General features: G+C 33.4%; 10 protein-coding genes across 10 annotated transcripts; 5 read left to right on the top strand and 5 right to left on the bottom strand.

Annotated features, from left to right (window-relative positions):
- Positions 1 to 300: 300 nt before the first annotated feature.
- Positions 301 to 2,150, top strand: BX664DRAFT_344763 (autophagy protein Apg6-domain-containing protein; the record flags this gene model as incomplete). Its single annotated transcript, XM_051547486.1, has 5 exons — positions 301 to 394; positions 463 to 1,472; positions 1,532 to 1,620; positions 1,727 to 1,801; positions 1,859 to 2,150. 5 exons carry the CDS (start codon positions 301 to 303, stop codon positions 2,148 to 2,150), a joined length of 1,560 nt encoding a protein of 519 aa, XP_051404196.1.
- Positions 2,151 to 2,400: 250 nt separating this feature from the next.
- Positions 2,401 to 3,608, top strand: BX664DRAFT_319182 (EAP30/Vps36 family-domain-containing protein). The gene is made up of 7 exons (XM_051542894.1): positions 2,401 to 2,504; positions 2,558 to 2,608; positions 2,672 to 2,810; positions 2,896 to 3,082; positions 3,135 to 3,276; positions 3,331 to 3,405; positions 3,459 to 3,608. Exons 1-7 carry the CDS (start codon positions 2,451 to 2,453, stop codon positions 3,549 to 3,551), a joined length of 741 nt encoding a protein of 246 aa, XP_051404195.1. The 5' UTR covers positions 2,401 to 2,450; the 3' UTR covers positions 3,552 to 3,608.
- A 10-nt stretch (positions 3,609 to 3,618) lies between these two features.
- Positions 3,619 to 5,146, bottom strand: BX664DRAFT_376985 (dynein light chain 1, cytoplasmic; the record flags this gene model as incomplete). Its single annotated transcript, XM_051548747.1, has 3 exons — positions 3,619 to 4,844; positions 4,907 to 4,987; positions 5,117 to 5,146. The coding sequence occupies 3 exons, from the start codon at positions 5,144 to 5,146 to the stop codon at positions 3,699 to 3,701; spliced, it is 1,257 nt and encodes a 418-aa protein (XP_051404194.1). The 3' UTR covers positions 3,619 to 3,698.
- A 439-nt stretch (positions 5,147 to 5,585) lies between these two features.
- On the top strand, positions 5,586 to 6,643 carry BX664DRAFT_319176 (NUDIX hydrolase domain-like protein). Its single transcript, XM_051542893.1, has 3 exons — positions 5,586 to 5,820; positions 5,891 to 6,106; positions 6,196 to 6,643. The coding sequence occupies exons 1-3, from the start codon at positions 5,647 to 5,649 to the stop codon at positions 6,460 to 6,462; spliced, it is 657 nt and encodes a 218-aa protein (XP_051404193.1). The 5' UTR covers positions 5,586 to 5,646; the 3' UTR covers positions 6,463 to 6,643.
- Positions 6,644 to 6,711: 68 nt separating this feature from the next.
- BX664DRAFT_271326 (uncharacterized protein) lies at positions 6,712 to 10,562 on the bottom strand. The gene is made up of 13 exons (XM_051541140.1): positions 10,385 to 10,562; positions 10,212 to 10,308; positions 10,023 to 10,150; positions 9,832 to 9,960; positions 9,598 to 9,768; positions 9,430 to 9,530; positions 9,134 to 9,353; positions 8,452 to 9,080; positions 8,295 to 8,385; positions 7,854 to 8,227; positions 7,237 to 7,780; positions 7,146 to 7,167; positions 6,712 to 7,048 (listed from the first exon to the last, which is right to left on the bottom strand). The coding sequence occupies exons 1-13, from the start codon at positions 10,521 to 10,523 to the stop codon at positions 6,802 to 6,804; spliced, it is 2,892 nt and encodes a 963-aa protein (XP_051404192.1). The 5' UTR covers positions 10,524 to 10,562; the 3' UTR covers positions 6,712 to 6,801.
- A 71-nt stretch (positions 10,563 to 10,633) lies between these two features.
- On the bottom strand, positions 10,634 to 11,659 carry BX664DRAFT_319171 (Homeodomain-like protein). Its single transcript, XM_051542892.1, has 4 exons — positions 11,534 to 11,659; positions 11,286 to 11,466; positions 10,807 to 11,196; positions 10,634 to 10,735 (listed from the first exon to the last, which is right to left on the bottom strand). The coding sequence occupies exons 1-4, from the start codon at positions 11,567 to 11,569 to the stop codon at positions 10,728 to 10,730; spliced, it is 615 nt and encodes a 204-aa protein (XP_051404191.1). The 5' UTR covers positions 11,570 to 11,659; the 3' UTR covers positions 10,634 to 10,727.
- Positions 11,660 to 11,876: 217 nt separating this feature from the next.
- On the top strand, positions 11,877 to 13,415 carry BX664DRAFT_319167 (putative hemolysin-III channel protein Izh2). Its single transcript, XM_051542891.1, has 8 exons — positions 11,877 to 12,141; positions 12,204 to 12,447; positions 12,504 to 12,559; positions 12,635 to 12,675; positions 12,756 to 12,878; positions 12,935 to 13,023; positions 13,112 to 13,151; positions 13,211 to 13,415. The coding sequence occupies exons 1-8, from the start codon at positions 11,925 to 11,927 to the stop codon at positions 13,334 to 13,336; spliced, it is 936 nt and encodes a 311-aa protein (XP_051404190.1). The 5' UTR covers positions 11,877 to 11,924; the 3' UTR covers positions 13,337 to 13,415.
- Positions 13,416 to 13,436: 21 nt separating this feature from the next.
- BX664DRAFT_319163 (uncharacterized protein) lies at positions 13,437 to 14,356 on the bottom strand. Its single transcript, XM_051542890.1, has one exon. It carries the CDS (start codon positions 14,325 to 14,327, stop codon positions 13,584 to 13,586), a length of 744 nt encoding a protein of 247 aa, XP_051404189.1. The 5' UTR covers positions 14,328 to 14,356; the 3' UTR covers positions 13,437 to 13,583.
- Positions 14,357 to 14,618: 262 nt separating this feature from the next.
- Positions 14,619 to 15,951, top strand: BX664DRAFT_319161 (uncharacterized protein). The gene is made up of 3 exons (XM_051542889.1): positions 14,619 to 14,907; positions 14,997 to 15,142; positions 15,199 to 15,951. The coding sequence occupies exons 1-3, from the start codon at positions 14,719 to 14,721 to the stop codon at positions 15,722 to 15,724; spliced, it is 861 nt and encodes a 286-aa protein (XP_051404188.1). The 5' UTR covers positions 14,619 to 14,718; the 3' UTR covers positions 15,725 to 15,951.
- A 37-nt stretch (positions 15,952 to 15,988) lies between these two features.
- On the bottom strand, positions 15,989 to 17,356 carry BX664DRAFT_319158 (uncharacterized protein). Its single transcript, XM_051542888.1, has 3 exons — positions 17,091 to 17,356; positions 16,286 to 16,981; positions 15,989 to 16,209 (listed from the first exon to the last, which is right to left on the bottom strand). The coding sequence occupies exons 1-3, from the start codon at positions 17,281 to 17,283 to the stop codon at positions 16,088 to 16,090; spliced, it is 1,011 nt and encodes a 336-aa protein (XP_051404187.1). The 5' UTR covers positions 17,284 to 17,356; the 3' UTR covers positions 15,989 to 16,087.
- Between the last annotated feature and the right edge of the window lie 133 nt (positions 17,357 to 17,489).

Here is a 17,489-nt window from a genome sequence, read left to right as displayed (position 1 = left end):
AAAATCTCGTTTATCTATATGGATGATTCTTAGTGATATTTGACAAGTCATTATACGTCATAAGATGACAGATCTAATGAAAGGAAAAGCTAAGACAATTAAATAAGGTTTTGATATAAAGGAGATCATTCTACTTTAAGATAATCTTTTTTGAAGATGCATAGAATTCCCTTTTCAGTTTGAAAATTGGATTCCGCTTCCTGTGGGTGATGATTTCTTTTTTTTTTTTTTTTTTTTTGGTTCTACTCCGGCTATTTTTCTATTTCTTTTTCAACTTTATAAATATATATATATACCGTCATGCCATCTTTTGTATGCCAACGTTGCAAACAACCATTACGTATTGATGATTCTCTTGTTGATTTAGATGAATCGTCTGTAGATTTGTTACTAGGTAAGAGTCTATTGTTTTTTTTTATATATATCTCATATCATTGACTTTTTTTATTTTTTATTATCAAGCACCGTTAACTTCTGAAGAACAAAGCAAAAGAAAAACACATTCCTTACATAATGATACCCACGAAACCTTTTCAACAACGACATTAGATACCTCACTTGCTTCCAAAAAACATATTCTTCGTCCATCACAACGACCAATGCCACCAGTTTCAGATTCGTTTGTCATGCTTTCTAATTCCCAAGTTCACTTACCAATAGGTTCATCCTTATCTCCTGCAGCAAGTGTTCGTCTCTTGAACCAACAAAACCAGATTCAACGTACAAGCAACGAGCATGCTCGTTCCACATTATCTCAGACCAACGGTATCGATAATACTAAAGATGCAACAAGATGGAAGGCCGATAGTATCAGCAAATTCCCTTCTGACCCTGCTATTTCAAACGCATCACCTGATCGCAACAATAGTCTCTCGCATCGACTCAAGGTAGCCACACGATTATTTGATGTCATGTCCTCCAAATCCAGTGTGGATCATCCTATGTGTCAAGAATGTACTGATATGATGTTGGAAAGTTTGGAACGACAATTGGATGATGTAGGACGTGAACGGGATTGTTATTTGGATTTTTTGAAGCAGGTGAAACAACAAGGTGAAAAAACCGAAGATACTAATACAACAATAACAATACCAACAATGGCGGAAGATGAAGAACAATTGACTAAGCAGGTGGATCTATTGATCAAGAAGGAACAAGAAGCTTTATCTACACTGGCACAGATGAAAAAAGAACAACAGCTATTGGACAAACAATATCAAGATTTACAACAAGAAGAGAAGGAACTGGAAAAAGAGGAACAGGACTTTTGGGATGAATGTAATGCCTATCAAATTCAATATCAGCATTTCCAAAACGAACGTGATGCTATCAATCTGAAATATGATCATGATGCTCGACAACTGGAACGATTACAAAAAACAGTGGTATACAATGATGCTTTCTGTATTATGCAAGATGGACCTTTTGGTACAATCAATGGGTATCGATTAGGAAGATTGCCATCTCATCCTGTAAGTTTAATTGATATCCATACCATTAAGTCTCACATTTTTTTTTTTTTTTTGATTAGGTGGAATGGAACGAAATCAATGCTGCCTGGGGTCAAGCTTTACTCTTGTTATATACAGTGGCCAATAAACTCAAGTTTCAATTTCAATCGTAAGTTATCGATCATTGTTTCTTTTTTTTTTTTTTTTTTTTTTTAAAAAAAAAAAAATAATACTAAAGTGAATATGAATGACCTTACTCCTTTTTTTTTTTTTAGATACCGTCTTGTACCAATGGGATCCTTCTCGAAAGTGGAAAAGGTGGATGGTGATGTAGTTGTAGCCTATGAATTGTAAGTTTATATAATGGGATGATGACGAATAACTAAACTATTTGGTTTTTATATAAGGTATGGATCTAGTGATTATGGACTGAATCGAATGCTTTTTGTCAATCGACGATTTGATCTAGCCATGGTAGCTATGCTTAACTGTCTCAAACAACTTTCGGATTATGCAGAACAAAAGGATCGTAGTATTCGACTTCCTTATAGAATCAACAAAGAAAAAATTGGTGAACTGTCCATTAGGCTACAATTCAATCAAGATGAATTATGGACAAGAGCTCTCAAGTATATGCTGACCAATATGAAATGGATCTTGATCTTTGCCAGTAGAACCAGTGTAGTTGGTGATACATGATTTTTTTTTTTTTTATTTATCAATAAAGCATTGACTTTTTTATTTAGATATTCATTTTTTTTTTCTGTCATTCTGGATTGTTTGATACCAGTCTGTTGTTAGAAACGATGATATGATAAGTATACATAGACAGATGTTATCTCATTGAACATCATGCTAACCAATGGTCCATTTTTTCAAACGCCGTCGTCTTGAAAAATGATAGTTCTCACTCTTTTTTTTTTTTTTTTTTTTTCCTTATTTCTTATACCCTCCATTTAACTTTCATCTGTTTATATAATATAACTATATCAAATAAGCATGCGACGAAGGCAAGCAGGTGTGGGTCATACACAACAAAAGGACAGACTTGGCGTAAGTTATAATAGAATGAATGTGGGCGGTATTCAACTTTTTTTTTTTTGTAGCGTGATTTTCAACAAATTGGGGATTCCATAGCTGCCAAGGAACTAGAACAGGTAAATTTTTTTTTTCAAAAAAAAGGACAATCTTGGGGTTAAACTTTATTTTCATTGATATAGCTTCAACGACAACTCGAAACATTCAAACAAAACTTGGAAGAATTTGCATGGAAGCATCAAAAGGATATCAAGAAGGATCCCATGTTTCGGTCTCATTTCCAACGAATGTGTGCAAATATAGGAGTGGATCCTTTGGCATGTAAGTTTATATAATAAGTAAATGGGATATCTCATTCTCTTTTTTTTTTTTTTTTTTTTTTTTTTTTTTTTTTTTTTTTTTTAAGCGAACAAGGGGTTTTGGGCTGATATGCTTGGGGTAGGGGACTTTTATTATGAACTTGGGATTCAAATCATTGAAGCATGTATGCAAACAAGATCAAGAGATGGTGGATTGACGGCTTTACAAGATTTGACTAAACGATTAGATCGAATGCGAAGCAAGGAAGGTCGAAAACATCAAGAAATCATAGAGTAAGTTATAGAATAGAAACAAAAGGATCATTCATCTCTTCTTGTTTTTCAGGGATGATATTATTCGAGCCATCAAAACTTTAAAACCTTTAAATGGTGGATTTCAAGTCATTACATTAGGTGCCAAAAAAATGGTTCGTTCTGTTCCTAATGAATTGGATAAAGATCAAGCTGGATTGTTACTATTGGCTCAGGTAAGATAAATTGACAATGATGATGATGATTTTTTATGCTTTTTTTTTTTTTAGAGATTGGGATACGTAGACTATCGCATGATTCAAAAAGAATTAGCTTGGGATGATCCTCGGATTGAACATGGATTGGTAAGAAAAATGAAATAAATAGATGGGAAATGTTCTGATAACATGTTATATAGGATCAGTTGATTCAAGATGGACTTGTCTGGGTGGATGATCAAGGCGATACAAAACAATATTGGGTACCTAGTTATTTTGATATGATGGACTAGTTAGATTTAATTTTTTTTTTATAATAAAGATGATTTATTTATATAGAAGACAAAAAAAGAAAAATCAGTTTTTTTTATTATTATTTTTATAGTGGGTATGTATATATATATATGAAAAAAATAGATATAAGTGATAGAGGGGGGTATCTACATCCAAAGATCAACCATGGTCAGAGCAATCAAAACCACAAGAGTCATGATTGGAACACACATCACACCATAACTCCAAAATAAGACTTGCATCATTTCTTGTTCAAAAACACCACTGACTTGAGTGATTTGTGATAGATTGATAGCCGTAGGTGTACAACCCAAGATGAGGATGGTGACTACGAACATAGGATCTTGCATCAACTTGATTTGGGTATATCTGAGTAAAACAAATACGATACCAATGACGACCATCGGAGCCATGATCATGCGGTTCACAAGGGAGGCCAGAATAGCACGGGATCCTTGAGTGAATAAAAAAATAGAACCTTCTTGAGCAATCAAAGTCAACTGCGATCCAAGACACACTAAAATCAAAGGCACCGCCGCCTTGCCACAGCTTTGGATCGCTTTTGTCACCGATGGATAGAGAAACGCATCCTTGTCAAACAAGTAAGGCTGCAAAGGACTGAGGCCGACCATTAAGGCTAGAAAGGCGGCATACAATGGAGGCGACATGAAACGATGACATTGCTTGACAACAAGTGTTAGACGACGATAGAATGGTTGTTGATCATTGAATTGTATAGGTAAAAGAGGTGATGATTCGTTAGGAGTATCATTTTCAGGAGGGCACTGAATCGAATAAGATGAAGGTGGTTGCTTGTTAGTATAAGAGACATCGATCGTGTTTTCAAAAAAAGGTTTCATCGTCGTATGTTCTTCCAAATCATCATCAGGTTGAAGCAGATGATAACCGTAGGACCACCGGATAACGTTACAAAACATGGCAAAGAACAGACAGTAGGCCACCCCACGAGCAGCCACATCTTGAGGTGTATCGCCACTATTCCAATAGAGAAGATGACCAGCTTCTGAAAAGGCCAAGCTGCTGATAATAGCCACCGGTAAAGAGTTGGTATTACAAAACATGGAACAAGCAATCACAAACCTTTGATAGTTATGTTGAACACCCATAATACGAAGAATGACTTGACTAGTCGTCCAAGAGATCAGTAGGAATAATATAAAAAACATGGGAATTGGCCATAATGTGATGAGTTTTTCCAAGGAGATGGTAGAAGCGATGTTGGTGAAAAGTAGACAAGGAGTGAAAAAGGTCATATTGACTTTGGATAACCACTATATATATATATATTAAGGTCAGTGACAAGACAAGTAGGGCTATTTTTTTTTTTTTTTACCTTTTGTTTTGACTGGTCGAAATAACCTGCTTTTGTTAAAAGAACACCAAACCCAGCGATAACTATGACTTGTAAGATGGCCTAATCCATTGTATTGAGACAAAAGAATAGAGAAAAGAAAAAAAAAGTAAGAAAAAAAAAAAGGAGTGATTGTCGGAGTGCTTTTATTTTCTACCCAACTGGTATAATAAGTGTTTTCCTTTTTTTTACCTGAATAGCAGCTATGATCAACTCAATCATGGAAGCAAAAAGGTATGAAAATGGAATCAATAGAAAAATATAGAAAAAAAAAAAAAAAAGAAACAAGAAAAGAAAAAGATGGGGAAAATACAGAAATACAATATTAAAAGGTACTACTAGGATTGCATCATTTTTGCAAAGAACCTACAAAGGAAGAATTTTGAGACTCTCGACCAATCATCATGCTTGATAATTCATGATTAAGTTTTTTTTTTTTTTCATCTTTCTTTGTAATGCAAATAAAGGAAGATTATTTTTTTATAGAGAGGGAGTCTAAACTATTGACTTTATTCATTTGTCTTGTTTTTTTTTTTTTTTTTTTAAAATGTCTCTTTTTCAATGCCTGGATTACCATTGGCTCATATTGCTGAGCAGAAGAGCCAAAAAAAAAAGTACGGTACTTGAAAATGGTATTTTTATAATAAATTTTCCCCATAATTTTCCATTTCTTTTCTTCTTCTTCTTCTTCTTCTTATTATTATTATTATTACTGTTCATACATGATGGAACAACCTTCAATAGAATACACCAAAAAAGCAAGACATGGACATGCTCAAGATGTAGTAGATGATAACAATATTAGACAAGTCGCAGGATGTTTACCTATTGATCCTATCAATAAAAAATTCCTTTTGATCACCTCATCCAATAAGAATAATGATAACTGGGTATTAGTAAGTAAAAAAAAAAAAATATGACTAGACTATATAATTGTATATTAATATATATATATTCTATTTGTAGCCAAAAGGTGGTTGGGAAGAGGATGAAACCCAAGCTCAAGCAGCTCTACGTGAAACCTGGGAAGAAGCTGGGATCAAGGGAAGAATTACAAGACAACTCGGTGTTTTTGAAGAAGCAACAAAGAAACAAATCAAGGCTCATCATTGGATCTTTGAACTGGAAATTGATGAAGTATGCAAAAAGTTTCCCGAAAAGAAAAAACGAGAACGTCGATGGGTAAGGAAATCAAAATTGCCAAGAAAAAAAAAACGGTTGTTCCTGAAGGACAGAAATAGAGGACTCATTATCTTTATATTTTATGATAGTATACTTTTGAAGAAGCTTTATTGGTGGTAAAGGGACAATATATGAAGGATGCTATCACGTTATCAAGTCTCAATCCATCCAATTCTGTACCTCATGTTACCACCCTTATATCACAACCAACATTTCATTTACAACAAACAGCACCAGCAACAGCACCAGCAACATCCTTACCAGCACCTACATCGGCTTCTATACCAACAACAACAAATGATCATAGTAAACATTCCTCGTTCACTCAAGGGATCAAAGCACTTTTTAAGAGATAGGTTAGACTTTGTTAGTTAGATAGTAATCAATATTGAAAATATACATTATATACACACTAATAAAAAAAATAACAAAAGCAAACATCCATTCTATTTTTTATTTTTATTTTCTTTTCCATGTCTTCACTTTATGGACGATTCTAGAGTATCATTGGCATTCACATATATAAAAACCATTATTACAAAGAATATTCCAATGATATCATCATTCTATCTAGCTCAAAAAAAAAAAAAAAAAAAAAAAAAAAGAGATGATCAAAAAGGTACATCAAACAAGTAAAGTATTTATTGATTCAAAATCAAAAAGGTTCAAAATCATCATCGATCTATAGTGGGATATCATCGTTTTTCCTTGACCATATATTTCAAGAAGCAAAAAGCACTTGTCATTGTCACCAGAACAAACAGGACCAATCGAGCAACATCACGCCAGAACGCTTGACCATTGAATCCAAATCTAGCAAGAATGATAGGTCCAGGAATTTGTATGTCGGCAATTGTCTTGTCCCTTAACGTAATATCTTTAAGTTCATTTACAATCAATGCTTCATATCCATAATTGAAAAAACTAAGGTATTGTAGCCAACTAATATCACACGTGGATCACATATAAAAAGAAAATGAGTATGAGATGCATGATTTTCCATCCCTTTATTTTTTTTTTCTTTTTTTTTTTTTTTTACCTAAGAAAACCGGGAATATGTTCTAATAAAGAAAGTGCAAAAAAAAAAAAAAATCAATTTTCTGAATAATAAATAATAAAAAGAGGCTTGCCTTTATTCAATAAAAATCCACCGAATAACATGGAGAAAAGCATCACGAGATTGGCCAAAAGATTAGCGGCAGAAAGATTTTTGAAGGCGGTAGCAAAACAAAGACAAAGCCCAGCAGCAGCCAAATTGAATAGAACCAATACAAGAAGGAATTTGAGAAATACTGACAAGGTAGGATTAAGTCCAATCATAAAGTAAGATATCGCACCCATCACCAAGGGAGGCAGTACACGCAAAGGAATCACATCAAACACTACCTTGGCAACAAAGTAACTGGCCGGACTATAGTATCCATTTTCCCTTTCACGCATAAATAAAAGTCTTTCCTTGCTGAACATGTCCAATGCACTGGTCGATGCAAACCCAAGTAGAGCACACATAAAGAAGAGTACCCCCAATCGATTCTGTACACCCGTCAAATCGACTTCCACTTGCCAAAATAAACTACCCAAAAGAACACCCAATGCAAGAGAACACACAAAATGTGCAAAGAATAAAAATGGGTTTCTATATAGGTTGATAAACGTACGAGATGACAATAACGACTAGATCAAGAGAAGAAGAAGAAAAAAAAATTGAGATGCCTTTTTTTTTTTTTTTTTTTTTTTTTTTTTTTACCAATTCATGCCAAAATTGTATCAGAGAAAATGAATTCGTATGTTGATGATTGGAATTTACCCAGACAGAATAAGATGAGTCTCGAGAACCATTTGCCTTTTGCACATAAGCTAAAGTTCGTTTACATACAGTCGAACTTTTATAGGATTCAAAAAGATGGTGTGTATGATTGGCATCTTTCAATAAATCATATTCCTCCCCTTGTGATGTATCCCCGTCCAATAATACGGTTGCTGAAGAAGAGGATGGTAATGTAGTAGATGTAGTCAGTTGTAAATCGTCTAGTTGCTCATCTGTTTCATGAAGATATATACTGCTTGATGATGATCGTACTGGTTGTACTGTGTCATCAGGTCGTTTCATTGTCAAGTCGACTATATAATAATAAATAAAATATAAGTTTCTAATTCTTCATCTACTCTATATATTAGGTTAACTTACTAAAGTAATCAGCAATGTTATAATCAGATGGAACAGAATAGCCAATACTGTTGAAGTAACGAGAGGTTGCATTGGCAGGACCAAAGTACACCTATAGTATCCAAAAAAAAAAAAATCAATTAGCAAATCATTCCATTATATATATATATAGACTGACCAATTTCCCAGTAGCAAGTAACAAAAGAGAATCAAATAGTTTAAAGATATTGGACCTAGGTTGATGAATAGTCAAAATGATGGTACGAGATCCTTGTCGACAAAGGCGTTTCAGACAAGACATCACCATACTTGCATTATAAGCATCCAATCCACTTGTAGGTTCATCCAAAAAGAGTAGTTGTGGATTTGTTACCAAGGCCTTCCCAATGCTGACACGTCGTTTTTCTCCACCACTAATCCCTCGTTGTTGTCCTGGAATACCAATCATATGATCTGCAATACCATCGATTCCCAATTCCTTCATGACATCTTGCACCCGTCGATACTTTGCACGCATGGGCATTTTTCGAGGAAGTCGAAGTAAAGCTGAATACATCAGTGTTTCCCTAACTGTTAAAGTGCCCATCAATGTATCATCTTGATCCACGTATCCCGTCATCCTTTTGAAGAGTTTGCGATCAGGTAAAGTTCCATTCACCAATACACGTCCACTCGTTACTCCACGCTTATGCTTGCGTGCCAAAATATCCAATAATGTCGATTTGCCAGCACCAGAAGGTCCCATCACCGCCATTAAATGTCCAGGTTCTGTATATCCAGTCACATTGGATAACACTTGTTCACCTCCTAATTCATACAAATAGATCAACCACGTATCAAAATAAATAATATATATTTACCAATATTATAACAGATATTTTCAAAAGTCAATTGTACTGGTTGTTGATCCATCAGATACATGTTGACATCATCATCGTTATCATCTGTCAGTTCAATTTGAGTTCCAAAGAGTTGTTTTTGTCGTTTTGCTGTCAATCTTGTCACCACATAGATAATTACACAGGCTAATAAAATGGCCAGAGCAATCATTGATTCTGTATAACGTGAAAATGATCGATCCTACCTCCAATCAAAAAAAAAAAAAAAAAATATAAGATATATATATATATTCTTGGTTCATTGACCAGAAACGTACCACAGGTTGAACATCCAAATAATCTTGTTCATTAACACACTCACCAACATCGCATGCCAAGTTGATATTATCGGGAAATACACTGACCAGAGTGGAGTATTCTATCAAAATAAATATATATATAAAAAGAGTTAGGATGAACAGTATTCTACTTGTTTACTCTCTTACCATTGTACCAGCAATCTTGTCCATCTTTACAGTACCATTCAGAAGGTCCTTTGACATTCTTGACTAATTCTGACATATCGACTTCCCTACCACACATAAAGGCATCCTTCATACATCCACATTTTGATTTTGCGCATTGACCATGAACATCATAATCTCCTGATGATAAAACTATACAGCATAGAATGATGAATTCCACCACTCTTTTTTTTTTTGTATGTTTGATCTACTTACTATGTTGAGTACATTCCGACATTTCACAGTAAAATTGTTCTTCTTGATCTTTCCAAAATTGAAAAACACATTGATTTGTTCCCCAATCACATTGTAAAGATACTTTGGTATTATCAATCCAAGGAATATCTATTCACAAGAAATATATATATATATGAATCAATGAAGGCTTTGTTTGTTTTCATCATTACTTGTAGTAGCACACCAAGCATGCATTGATTTGAGTCCAATAGCCGATTTGATACATGTCGCGTTTCCGCTTTTACCAGACTGACAGGCAAGATCATGTTGACATACATTACAATTAACACCAGCCCACCTAGTATCGTGAGAATCTTGTTCAATATAGGTACCTTTTTTTTTTTTTGGTAAGAACTTACCCATCGTCACAAGAACAAGACTGATCTAATGATGGTCTTTGGGGTCGATTGTCATCATAAAGAGAACCGCATAAAGGAGTACTACAGTCGACGTCACCTATATATATATATATATAAAGAAATAAATAGTTGAATGGTGAATATCACTTTTCTTTTTATACTATATATTTTACCCCAGCCAGCAGGACAGGAACATATACCACTGGGATCACATGAACCACCATTTGTACATGGATTAGATTGTAATTGACAATTAAAACAAGGAGGACACGTAGGTTGTTGTCGTTTTTCAACTAAGAAAGAATGATGCATACCAAAAGAAAAAGAAAAAAAAAAGGAGAATCAAAGGATAAAAAAAAAAAGAGGAGGAAGTAGAAAATTTCAACCCCATATTGTTTGAGCCAATCAAATTAGAGAATATGGTTATCTTTTGCAGAGAATGATGAAGTTTTTATTTTCAAATAGTAATAATATTATATATATATATATAAAAGGAAATGATCAATAAAAAAAATCCTATATATCTATATATTAATCAAAAAAAAAAAAATGTATGTTGTTAGTATACTATTTTTTAAATATAGAATTATTTTACCTTGATGTTCATAGTAAAAGGTCATTGGTTGACGACGAGCGGCATCTTCTTCTAACATTGGGATCAAAATTCGCCTTCGGGCATTGATAAACCAATTACTAACTTGACTAAGAGTAAGATTTGTTTGTCTAGATAAAGTCAACTTTTCTTCATCTGTAGGATAAGGATGTTCTTTATGTTCATATAACCAACTACGTAATACAGAAGTGACAGCTCGAGGTAAATTTCCACGTCGTTTCTTTGTCGTATTTGGATGAGAAGTAGATGATCGTCTTCTTATATAATGATTATTGGTAGGTGTGTGTGGAGGTGAATAAGGTGTAGTCGGTAAAGGAGTTGACATGACGGCAGTGGGAATAGGTGAAGGAATGGGTGATATAGTTGATGGTTCTAATAAAAAAAATCAATTTCGATTCATCAGTATACTACCTTTTCAGTCATCATCAAAATAAGGTTCCAAAAAAAAAAGTTGATCTTACGTTGAGTCCATAATTTACCATTGATATCCAACATATTTAGTATTTTTCGTTTATGTTGTTCAATAAGTGACAAATTATGGGGATCATTAGATGATATACGGATATGTTCTAAACGTTGTGACCCATCTTTAAAATAAGTATGATCATGAAATAATATGACAGGTTCAAATACCCGCGCCGCCTAATAAATATGTAAGCTAAAAAAAACATCCTTTTAAGTTTTTTTTTTTTTATATATATATAAATACCTTTGGAGAATATGAATTTGTCGTAATTGTCGTCATAAAAGTTATAAAGTTTATAAGTTTGAAAGGAAAGTTAGTAACATTGAAAACAATAAAAAAAAAAGGATGTTCTTGTCAATTGAGTTAAAATAGATAAAAAAGAAGAAAAGGAAAAAAAAAAAAGGAAGAGTGTGTGAAAAAGGGCAAATTGACAAGTGCGGAGTGTCCTATTTGCCAAATTTGGATGTGGTGTCTACAATCTGCACTTTCACATTCATCTTTCCATATCATGCTGACGGAGAATCAACAACCCCCAATCGTTGAGAAAGTCTCTTCTTTTTAATTATATAAAAAAAAAACTTGTCCCTTTTTTTTTATTTTTTATTTTTGTCTTTCTTATCCTTACTTGATTATAATGACTCCTCACCAACGACATACTATAAGAAAACGTGACTCTGATACTACTATTACTACTACTTTACTTAATAAACCAACAAACAATAAGATCCTGCGTTGGGAAGAATTACCGTCTTGGATGCAAGATAATCACTTTATTACCGAAGGATACCGAAGACCAACCAATAGTTATCTTGAATGTATTAAAACTCTCTTTTACTTACATAACGAATATGGTAAAATATACTTTTATTATTATTTATTATTATTATCTCATTCTTCCTTTTTTTTTTGTAAGTTAATATTTGGTCTCATTTACTTGGTTTTTTATTATTTGTTGGACTTGGGATTCACTTTCTTTGGACACAACCTTTTCCTGATCGTTTGACTTGGTTTGATTATATTTACTTTTTTATATTTATTGTTGGTGCCCTGACTTGTCTAGGTTTCAGTAGTTTGTTTCATTGTTTTTCTTGTCACTCGGAACCTGTTGCAGCTGCATGGAATCGATGTGATTATGCTGGGATCACCACTTTAATTGTGTAAATCATTAAAGAAATAATATATAAAACTTTTAATCTCATTTTTCTATCCATAGTGGTTCCTTCTTTCCTGTTATTTATTATGGATTTCATTGTCATCAACTCTTCCAAGGTAAAATGTATATATATATATATATATATCATTATTTATATTTTATTCATACACCCACTTTTTTTTTTTCTATAGTGGTCTATTTGGTAACCATTTCTGTCCTTGGCGCGTGCACGGTAAATCTATTCAGTATTATTATTTGACATGTGATTTTGATATTCCCATTTTTTATTTATGGATTAAAAAAAAAAAATAGGCTGCCGTTGTGTTATTACAACATTTCCGTACACCTGCTTATCGATGGATGCGAACAAGTGCATTCTTGGCTCTTGGATTATTTGGCGTAGTACCTGCATTACATGGTATATATGTATATGGAGTAAGTAAATCAAAATAAGTATTTATTTCCATGATACTAAATAGTGATCATTCTAGTTTGCTAGATCTTTCGATACTATCTCTTTGATCAATATGTTAGTGATGGGTGGTAGCTATGTAGCAGGTGCTTTGATTTATGGTGCAAGGTAATCGAGACGATGAAATAGGATGATCTCATATACCTGACCTAATCTCTCTCTCTCTCTCTCTGTCTCTCTCTCTTTTTGATGATAGAATTCCTGAAAGGTGGTCTCCTGGTTCTTTTAATATTTGGGTAAAGTTAACAAAATAAAAAATGAGAAATCAGACTATTCATTTATTTCCTTGTTATAGGGTGCCTCTCATCAAATCTTTCACGTGTGTGTAGTGATTGCATTGATTAGTCACTACTTTGGTGTAATGAAAGCCATGGCATACTGGCATTCTGGTGGTCATGAAATCTGCAAAGAATTCGTTTAGATCAAATAGATTCCGTTGCTAGATTTAGTTAGATTTGTTTATTATAATAAAAAGTAGACAATGATGGTTGTATGATTTATAGTGTTTTTTTTTCTTGTTAGTGATTTATTTCATGGATACTATGTACTGAGAATAATAGATGATGATAGATATTTAAATATACAAAGTTTTTATTTTTTTTTATGAAATAATATATCTAAACAAATTAACTAAATAATAAAAAATAACAAAAAATAGGATATCTAATCTATAAACCCATAGCTTCATTTAATAATTCTTTTCTGTTCTTGATTTCATCAGCTTCGGCAGCAGGGGTCACCATCAATTCAGCCAAGGTATACATGGGAGGATGATCCTTGTGAGCCAGCAACATATCAATACGACTATCCAAGTTTTCCAAGGTGACAAAGTTTTCGGTGGCATGGTACATTTTGATCAAATGGCGTAAACGAGTGGATCGAATACGTTGTTCGTGATCGAGACGGTTTTGTTGACGTACGTTTTCTTGTTTGAGTTCTTGATCACTAGCAATGACATTATTCGTGTTAGTTAACATGGCCACGACTTCCTTTTCATGTTGTAAATGTTCCAATTTTTCCTGTTCCAATTGATGTTTCAAAGATTGAAGTCGATCTTCGTTTTCCATACGCTTTGTGGCAGCAGCAGCATCTCGTTGTCCTTGTAATTGTAATAATTCCCGTGCGTATTGATGACGAGTTGATCGTAATTCTTCCCGGTATTGTTTCTTAGGACTCAACTTGGTGGTATCAGAAGTAGCTTTGGAAGGATTGCCAAGGTGAGAAGGGATCGATGTAGCAATACGTCGTCGTCGATGTACTGGTTTGATAGTGTCACGGCTACCTTGAGGTGGTGCAAATCCTTCACCATATTGTTGTTGTTTTTGTAAAGTACAAGTGGAGAAACATCGTTGTTTCCATTCGATTTGACGACAAGTTGTTGATACTGTTTTGAACCGTTGAATATAAGACATTGTTATTACAAAAAAAAAAAAAGAAAAAGAAAAAAAAAATGAAGCTGTTAATGAAATAGGAGGAGGGGTGGTGTACAAAAAAGTTAGTTCAAAATAAAAAAAAAAAACTAATCTCAGTCAAAAAAAAAAAAAAAATTGGGTCTGGTATGGTGGCTTTTTTTTTTTTTCTTTTCTCCCATCCACCGGAATATCTGACAGCCTACAAAGGATTAATCATCGCTCTTTTAAAATTTGCTTGTCAGGCCACAAAAAGAACTCTTTTTTTTTTTTGTACAAGGTACCAGATCTTTTCTTTTTTTCTGCTTCTCTTTCCGTTACTTATCATATCCAAAAAAAAAAATCATCCCCTGTTCTTTTTTTTTTGATTAGTTTATCTTTTTGATAGGATAAGATGAATACTACTGATACAACCATGTCTTGGATGGAAACCAAGTGGGAACAAATGTATGAAGGTCAAAACCCTTTATTGGTGACAGGTCTCTTTGCTTTTACTATGCATGAACTGGTTTATTTTGGTCGATTCTTACCCTTTTTATTATGTGATTTTATTCCTTACTTTCAACAATACAAATTACAACCTGTAAGTAAAAAAAAAAAAAAAAAAAAAAAAAACTATTTTGAACTTTTCTTTTTCTAATCACTGTACTTCCTTGATGGATGATAATATAGAAACATGTCAATACTGGTGATGATTATTGGAAATGTACCAAACATGTACTCTATCAACACTTTTTATATGAAGGTCCTTTAATTTTCCTTTTCCATCCCATGGCATCCATTTTGGGTATGAACGTGGCAGCACCCTTTCCTGAATGGTAAATATAAAAAAGGTGGTAAAATAATTTATTTATTTATTTATTTATTTATATAGGAAATACATTCTTCCTCAATTGGCTATCTTTTTTGTGATTGAAGATGCATATCATTATTGGGTTCATCGCCTGATGCATTGGCCACCACTTTATAAGAAGATTCACAAAGTTCATCATGAATATGCAGCACCGATTGGCATTGCAGCCGAATATGCTCATCCTTTGGAAACATCGCTTCTTGGTCTTGGCACCATTGGTGGTCCCTTGTTTTATCATGCGATCACTTACTATTACTTGCAAACTTCCAAGGATTGGCATCTTCATCTGTTTACTATGTTAGTCTGGATTGTTGTTCGTCTTGTTCAAGCAGTGGATGCTCATTCTGGTTATGATTTCCCTTGGTCACTCTGTCACTTTATTCCTTTCTGGGCTGGCGCTGATCATCATGATTATCATCATCAAGCTTTTGTTGGTAACTATGCCTCCTCTTTCCGTTGGTGGGATTATATTTTTGGAACTGACAAGAAGTACAGAGCCTATCGTCAACGTCAAGCTATAGAAAAGAAAATGAAAAAGGTACAATAATAGATTTGGGTATATATTGACATATAGTTTTTCACCCCTCCTCCTCTTTTTTTTTTTTTATACGCATATATCATTGTTATTATTGTTCTCTATTTATACACATACACATACATATATATTTATAGTTACATTAATGCTACTTCTTTTTTTCTATTTACAATTTACTTTTTATCCTGCAATACTCGATCTAATCAACCTAATAAACGTACCAATATTTTTATAAACAATCATTGAGGAGAAATATATATATATATATATATATATATATATAACAAGACTTTATTGACAAAAAAAAAAAAAGAATAGTGAGGAGATGATGAATGGATCAGAATGACAAAACTAAACACTAAAAGAAAAATAGGATCATCCCAGGCCAGGTCGTAATTCAGGTTCACTTCGTCGTTTCAATGCTTCCAAAAAGGCCCGTAATCTTCCACCATAAGAATGCATCAATAATATCCGTCTACTTGGTGATGGTTCAATCCCTATAATGATAATAGATAAGTCGCACTATTCTTTTTTTTTTCTATAACAAATATAGGGTTTTAAATGTTGACTTACGTTGGATTTTATGTTCACATATATAGCCTTGTTGATCAAACGTATAAATAAAGACACCTTCTACTTGATGGATTTTGCTAGCAGCTTGCCTTTGAAAAAAGAAAGAATGAGGTTTTGCTTGAAGTTGCCACCGAATTTCTAAGGATCGGACGTTGGAGGAAGGTCGGTTAGTAGATACAGAAGATGATAATAATGATGATGACGTTGGTAACACTGAAGAAGACAATGATAAGCCATCTTCTAATGATCTAATATGCGATGACATTATGTTGTTTGCAACAGAAGCGTATGGACGAGAATGATGATGTCGCTGATAGGATCCATCCTCCATGGGTTTGGACAAAAGATGTAAAGACCAAGGATTGGAGGATATTTGTTGATGACGGAAGGATGTGATATATGAACAGGACGAGGATGATGATGGTGATGATGGAGGTGATGATGATGAAGTGATATCGTCGCCATTGGGTCTATCTGGTAAGACACGCATACGAATAATTTCCAAATTCATAGAATCAAAGTAACAGCCTAAACTCCATCGTAACATTTCCGCAATACCAATATAAGCTGTTTTACCCTTGATGGAAAGACGAGTGTAATGAGGATCCGAAAGAACTACTTGTTGTGAATAAATATCTTGGACTTGTAATCCTTGATCAAAGAACCGAGGTAATTCGTCTTGAAGTACAGTAATGGCTAGATAATAATAATAATAATAATAATAATAATAATAATAATAATAATAATAATAATAATAATAATAAATATGTATTGTTAGGAAACAAACTTCTTGATATACTTTTACCATAACCAATACGAAGTTCATATTCATCGGGTCGATTATCACGGGTATATTGATTGAATTGTCGAATAATGTTTTGAGTTGTGAATCTATTCAGGGTAATATTAGACGAATAAATGGATGCTCTCGTGTAAACAAGTGACCTTGCCAGGGTACGAGTAGTAGTAGTAACAGATCGTAAAGGGGATAAAAGCATTATAAAGTAGAGTACATGAGGAGTATAGAAATAATAATAATAATAATAAGAAAAGAGATAAGAAAAAAAAAAAAAGAGTCAAAGGAGATATATAAGAAAAAAAGAGTAGCACAAAAAAATGAAAAAAATTTTCCAACAAGTAGAAAAAGGCTGGTCAATGCAAAAAAAAAAAAAAAAAAAAAAAAAACAAATTGACCAGGCTTTCT

Source organism: Halteromyces radiatus, assembly GCF_025201355.1.
Source record: "Halteromyces radiatus strain CBS 162.75 chromosome Unknown BX664scaffold_1, whole genome shotgun sequence".
In the NCBI taxonomy this organism is placed as follows: domain Eukaryota; kingdom Fungi; phylum Mucoromycota; class Mucoromycetes; order Mucorales; family Cunninghamellaceae; genus Halteromyces; species Halteromyces radiatus.
Note: the sequence above shows the minus strand (reverse complement) of the source record. Positions and strands in the feature narration are given on the sequence as shown.

Coding starts and splice junctions, on each gene's coding strand:
- BX664DRAFT_319163 (XM_051542890.1), bottom strand. CDS start 14,327: ATGTCTTATATTCAACGGTTCAAAACAGTATCAACAACTTGTCGTCAA.
- BX664DRAFT_319176 (XM_051542893.1), top strand. CDS start 5,647: ATGATGGAACAACCTTCAATAGAATACACCAAAAAAGCAAGACATGGA. Junction 5,821..5,890: donor ATAATGATAACTGGGTATTA/GTAAGTAAAAAA, acceptor TTCTATTTGTAG/CCAAAAGGTGGTTGGGAAGA. Junction 6,107..6,195: donor AAAAACGAGAACGTCGATGG/GTAAGGAAATCA, acceptor ATTTTATGATAG/TATACTTTTGAAGAAGCTTT.
- BX664DRAFT_271326 (XM_051541140.1), bottom strand. CDS start 10,523: ATGCATCATTCTTTCTTAGTTGAAAAACGACAACAACCTACGTGTCCT. Junction 9,531..9,597: donor ACAAGATTGCTGGTACAATG/GTAAGAGAGTAA, acceptor TTATTTTGATAG/AATACTCCACTCTGGTCAGT. Junction 8,228..8,294: donor TAACATTGCTGATTACTTTA/GTAAGTTAACCT, acceptor ATTATTATATAG/TCGACTTGACAATGAAACGA.
- BX664DRAFT_319171 (XM_051542892.1), bottom strand. CDS start 11,569: ATGACGACAATTACGACAAATTCATATTCTCCAAAG. Junction 11,467..11,533: donor CAAATTCATATTCTCCAAAG/GTATTTATATAT, acceptor CATATTTATTAG/GCGGCGCGGGTATTTGAACC. Junction 11,197..11,285: donor TGGTAAATTATGGACTCAAC/GTAAGATCAACT, acceptor TTTTTTTATTAG/AACCATCAACTATATCACCC.
- BX664DRAFT_319182 (XM_051542894.1), top strand. CDS start 2,451: ATGCGACGAAGGCAAGCAGGTGTGGGTCATACACAACAAAAGGACAGA. Junction 3,277..3,330: donor GATTGTTACTATTGGCTCAG/GTAAGATAAATT, acceptor TTTTTTTTTTAG/AGATTGGGATACGTAGACTA. Junction 3,406..3,458: donor CTCGGATTGAACATGGATTG/GTAAGAAAAATG, acceptor CATGTTATATAG/GATCAGTTGATTCAAGATGG.
- BX664DRAFT_319161 (XM_051542889.1), top strand. CDS start 14,719: ATGAATACTACTGATACAACCATGTCTTGGATGGAAACCAAGTGGGAA. Junction 14,908..14,996: donor AACAATACAAATTACAACCT/GTAAGTAAAAAA, acceptor ATGATAATATAG/AAACATGTCAATACTGGTGA. Junction 15,143..15,198: donor GCAGCACCCTTTCCTGAATG/GTAAATATAAAA, acceptor TTATTTATATAG/GAAATACATTCTTCCTCAAT.
- BX664DRAFT_319167 (XM_051542891.1), top strand. CDS start 11,925: ATGACTCCTCACCAACGACATACTATAAGAAAACGTGACTCTGATACT. Junction 12,676..12,755: donor CTGTCCTTGGCGCGTGCACG/GTAAATCTATTC, acceptor AAAAAAAAATAG/GCTGCCGTTGTGTTATTACA. Junction 13,152..13,210: donor CTGGTTCTTTTAATATTTGG/GTAAAGTTAACA, acceptor TCCTTGTTATAG/GGTGCCTCTCATCAAATCTT.
- BX664DRAFT_319158 (XM_051542888.1), bottom strand. CDS start 17,283: ATGCTTTTATCCCCTTTACGATCTGTTACTACTACTACTCGTACCCTG. Junction 16,982..17,090: donor TGAACTTCGTATTGGTTATG/GTAAAAGTATAT, acceptor ATTATTATCTAG/CCATTACTGTACTTCAAGAC. Junction 16,210..16,285: donor ATGTGAACATAAAATCCAAC/GTAAGTCAACAT, acceptor TTATCATTATAG/GGATTGAACCATCACCAAGT.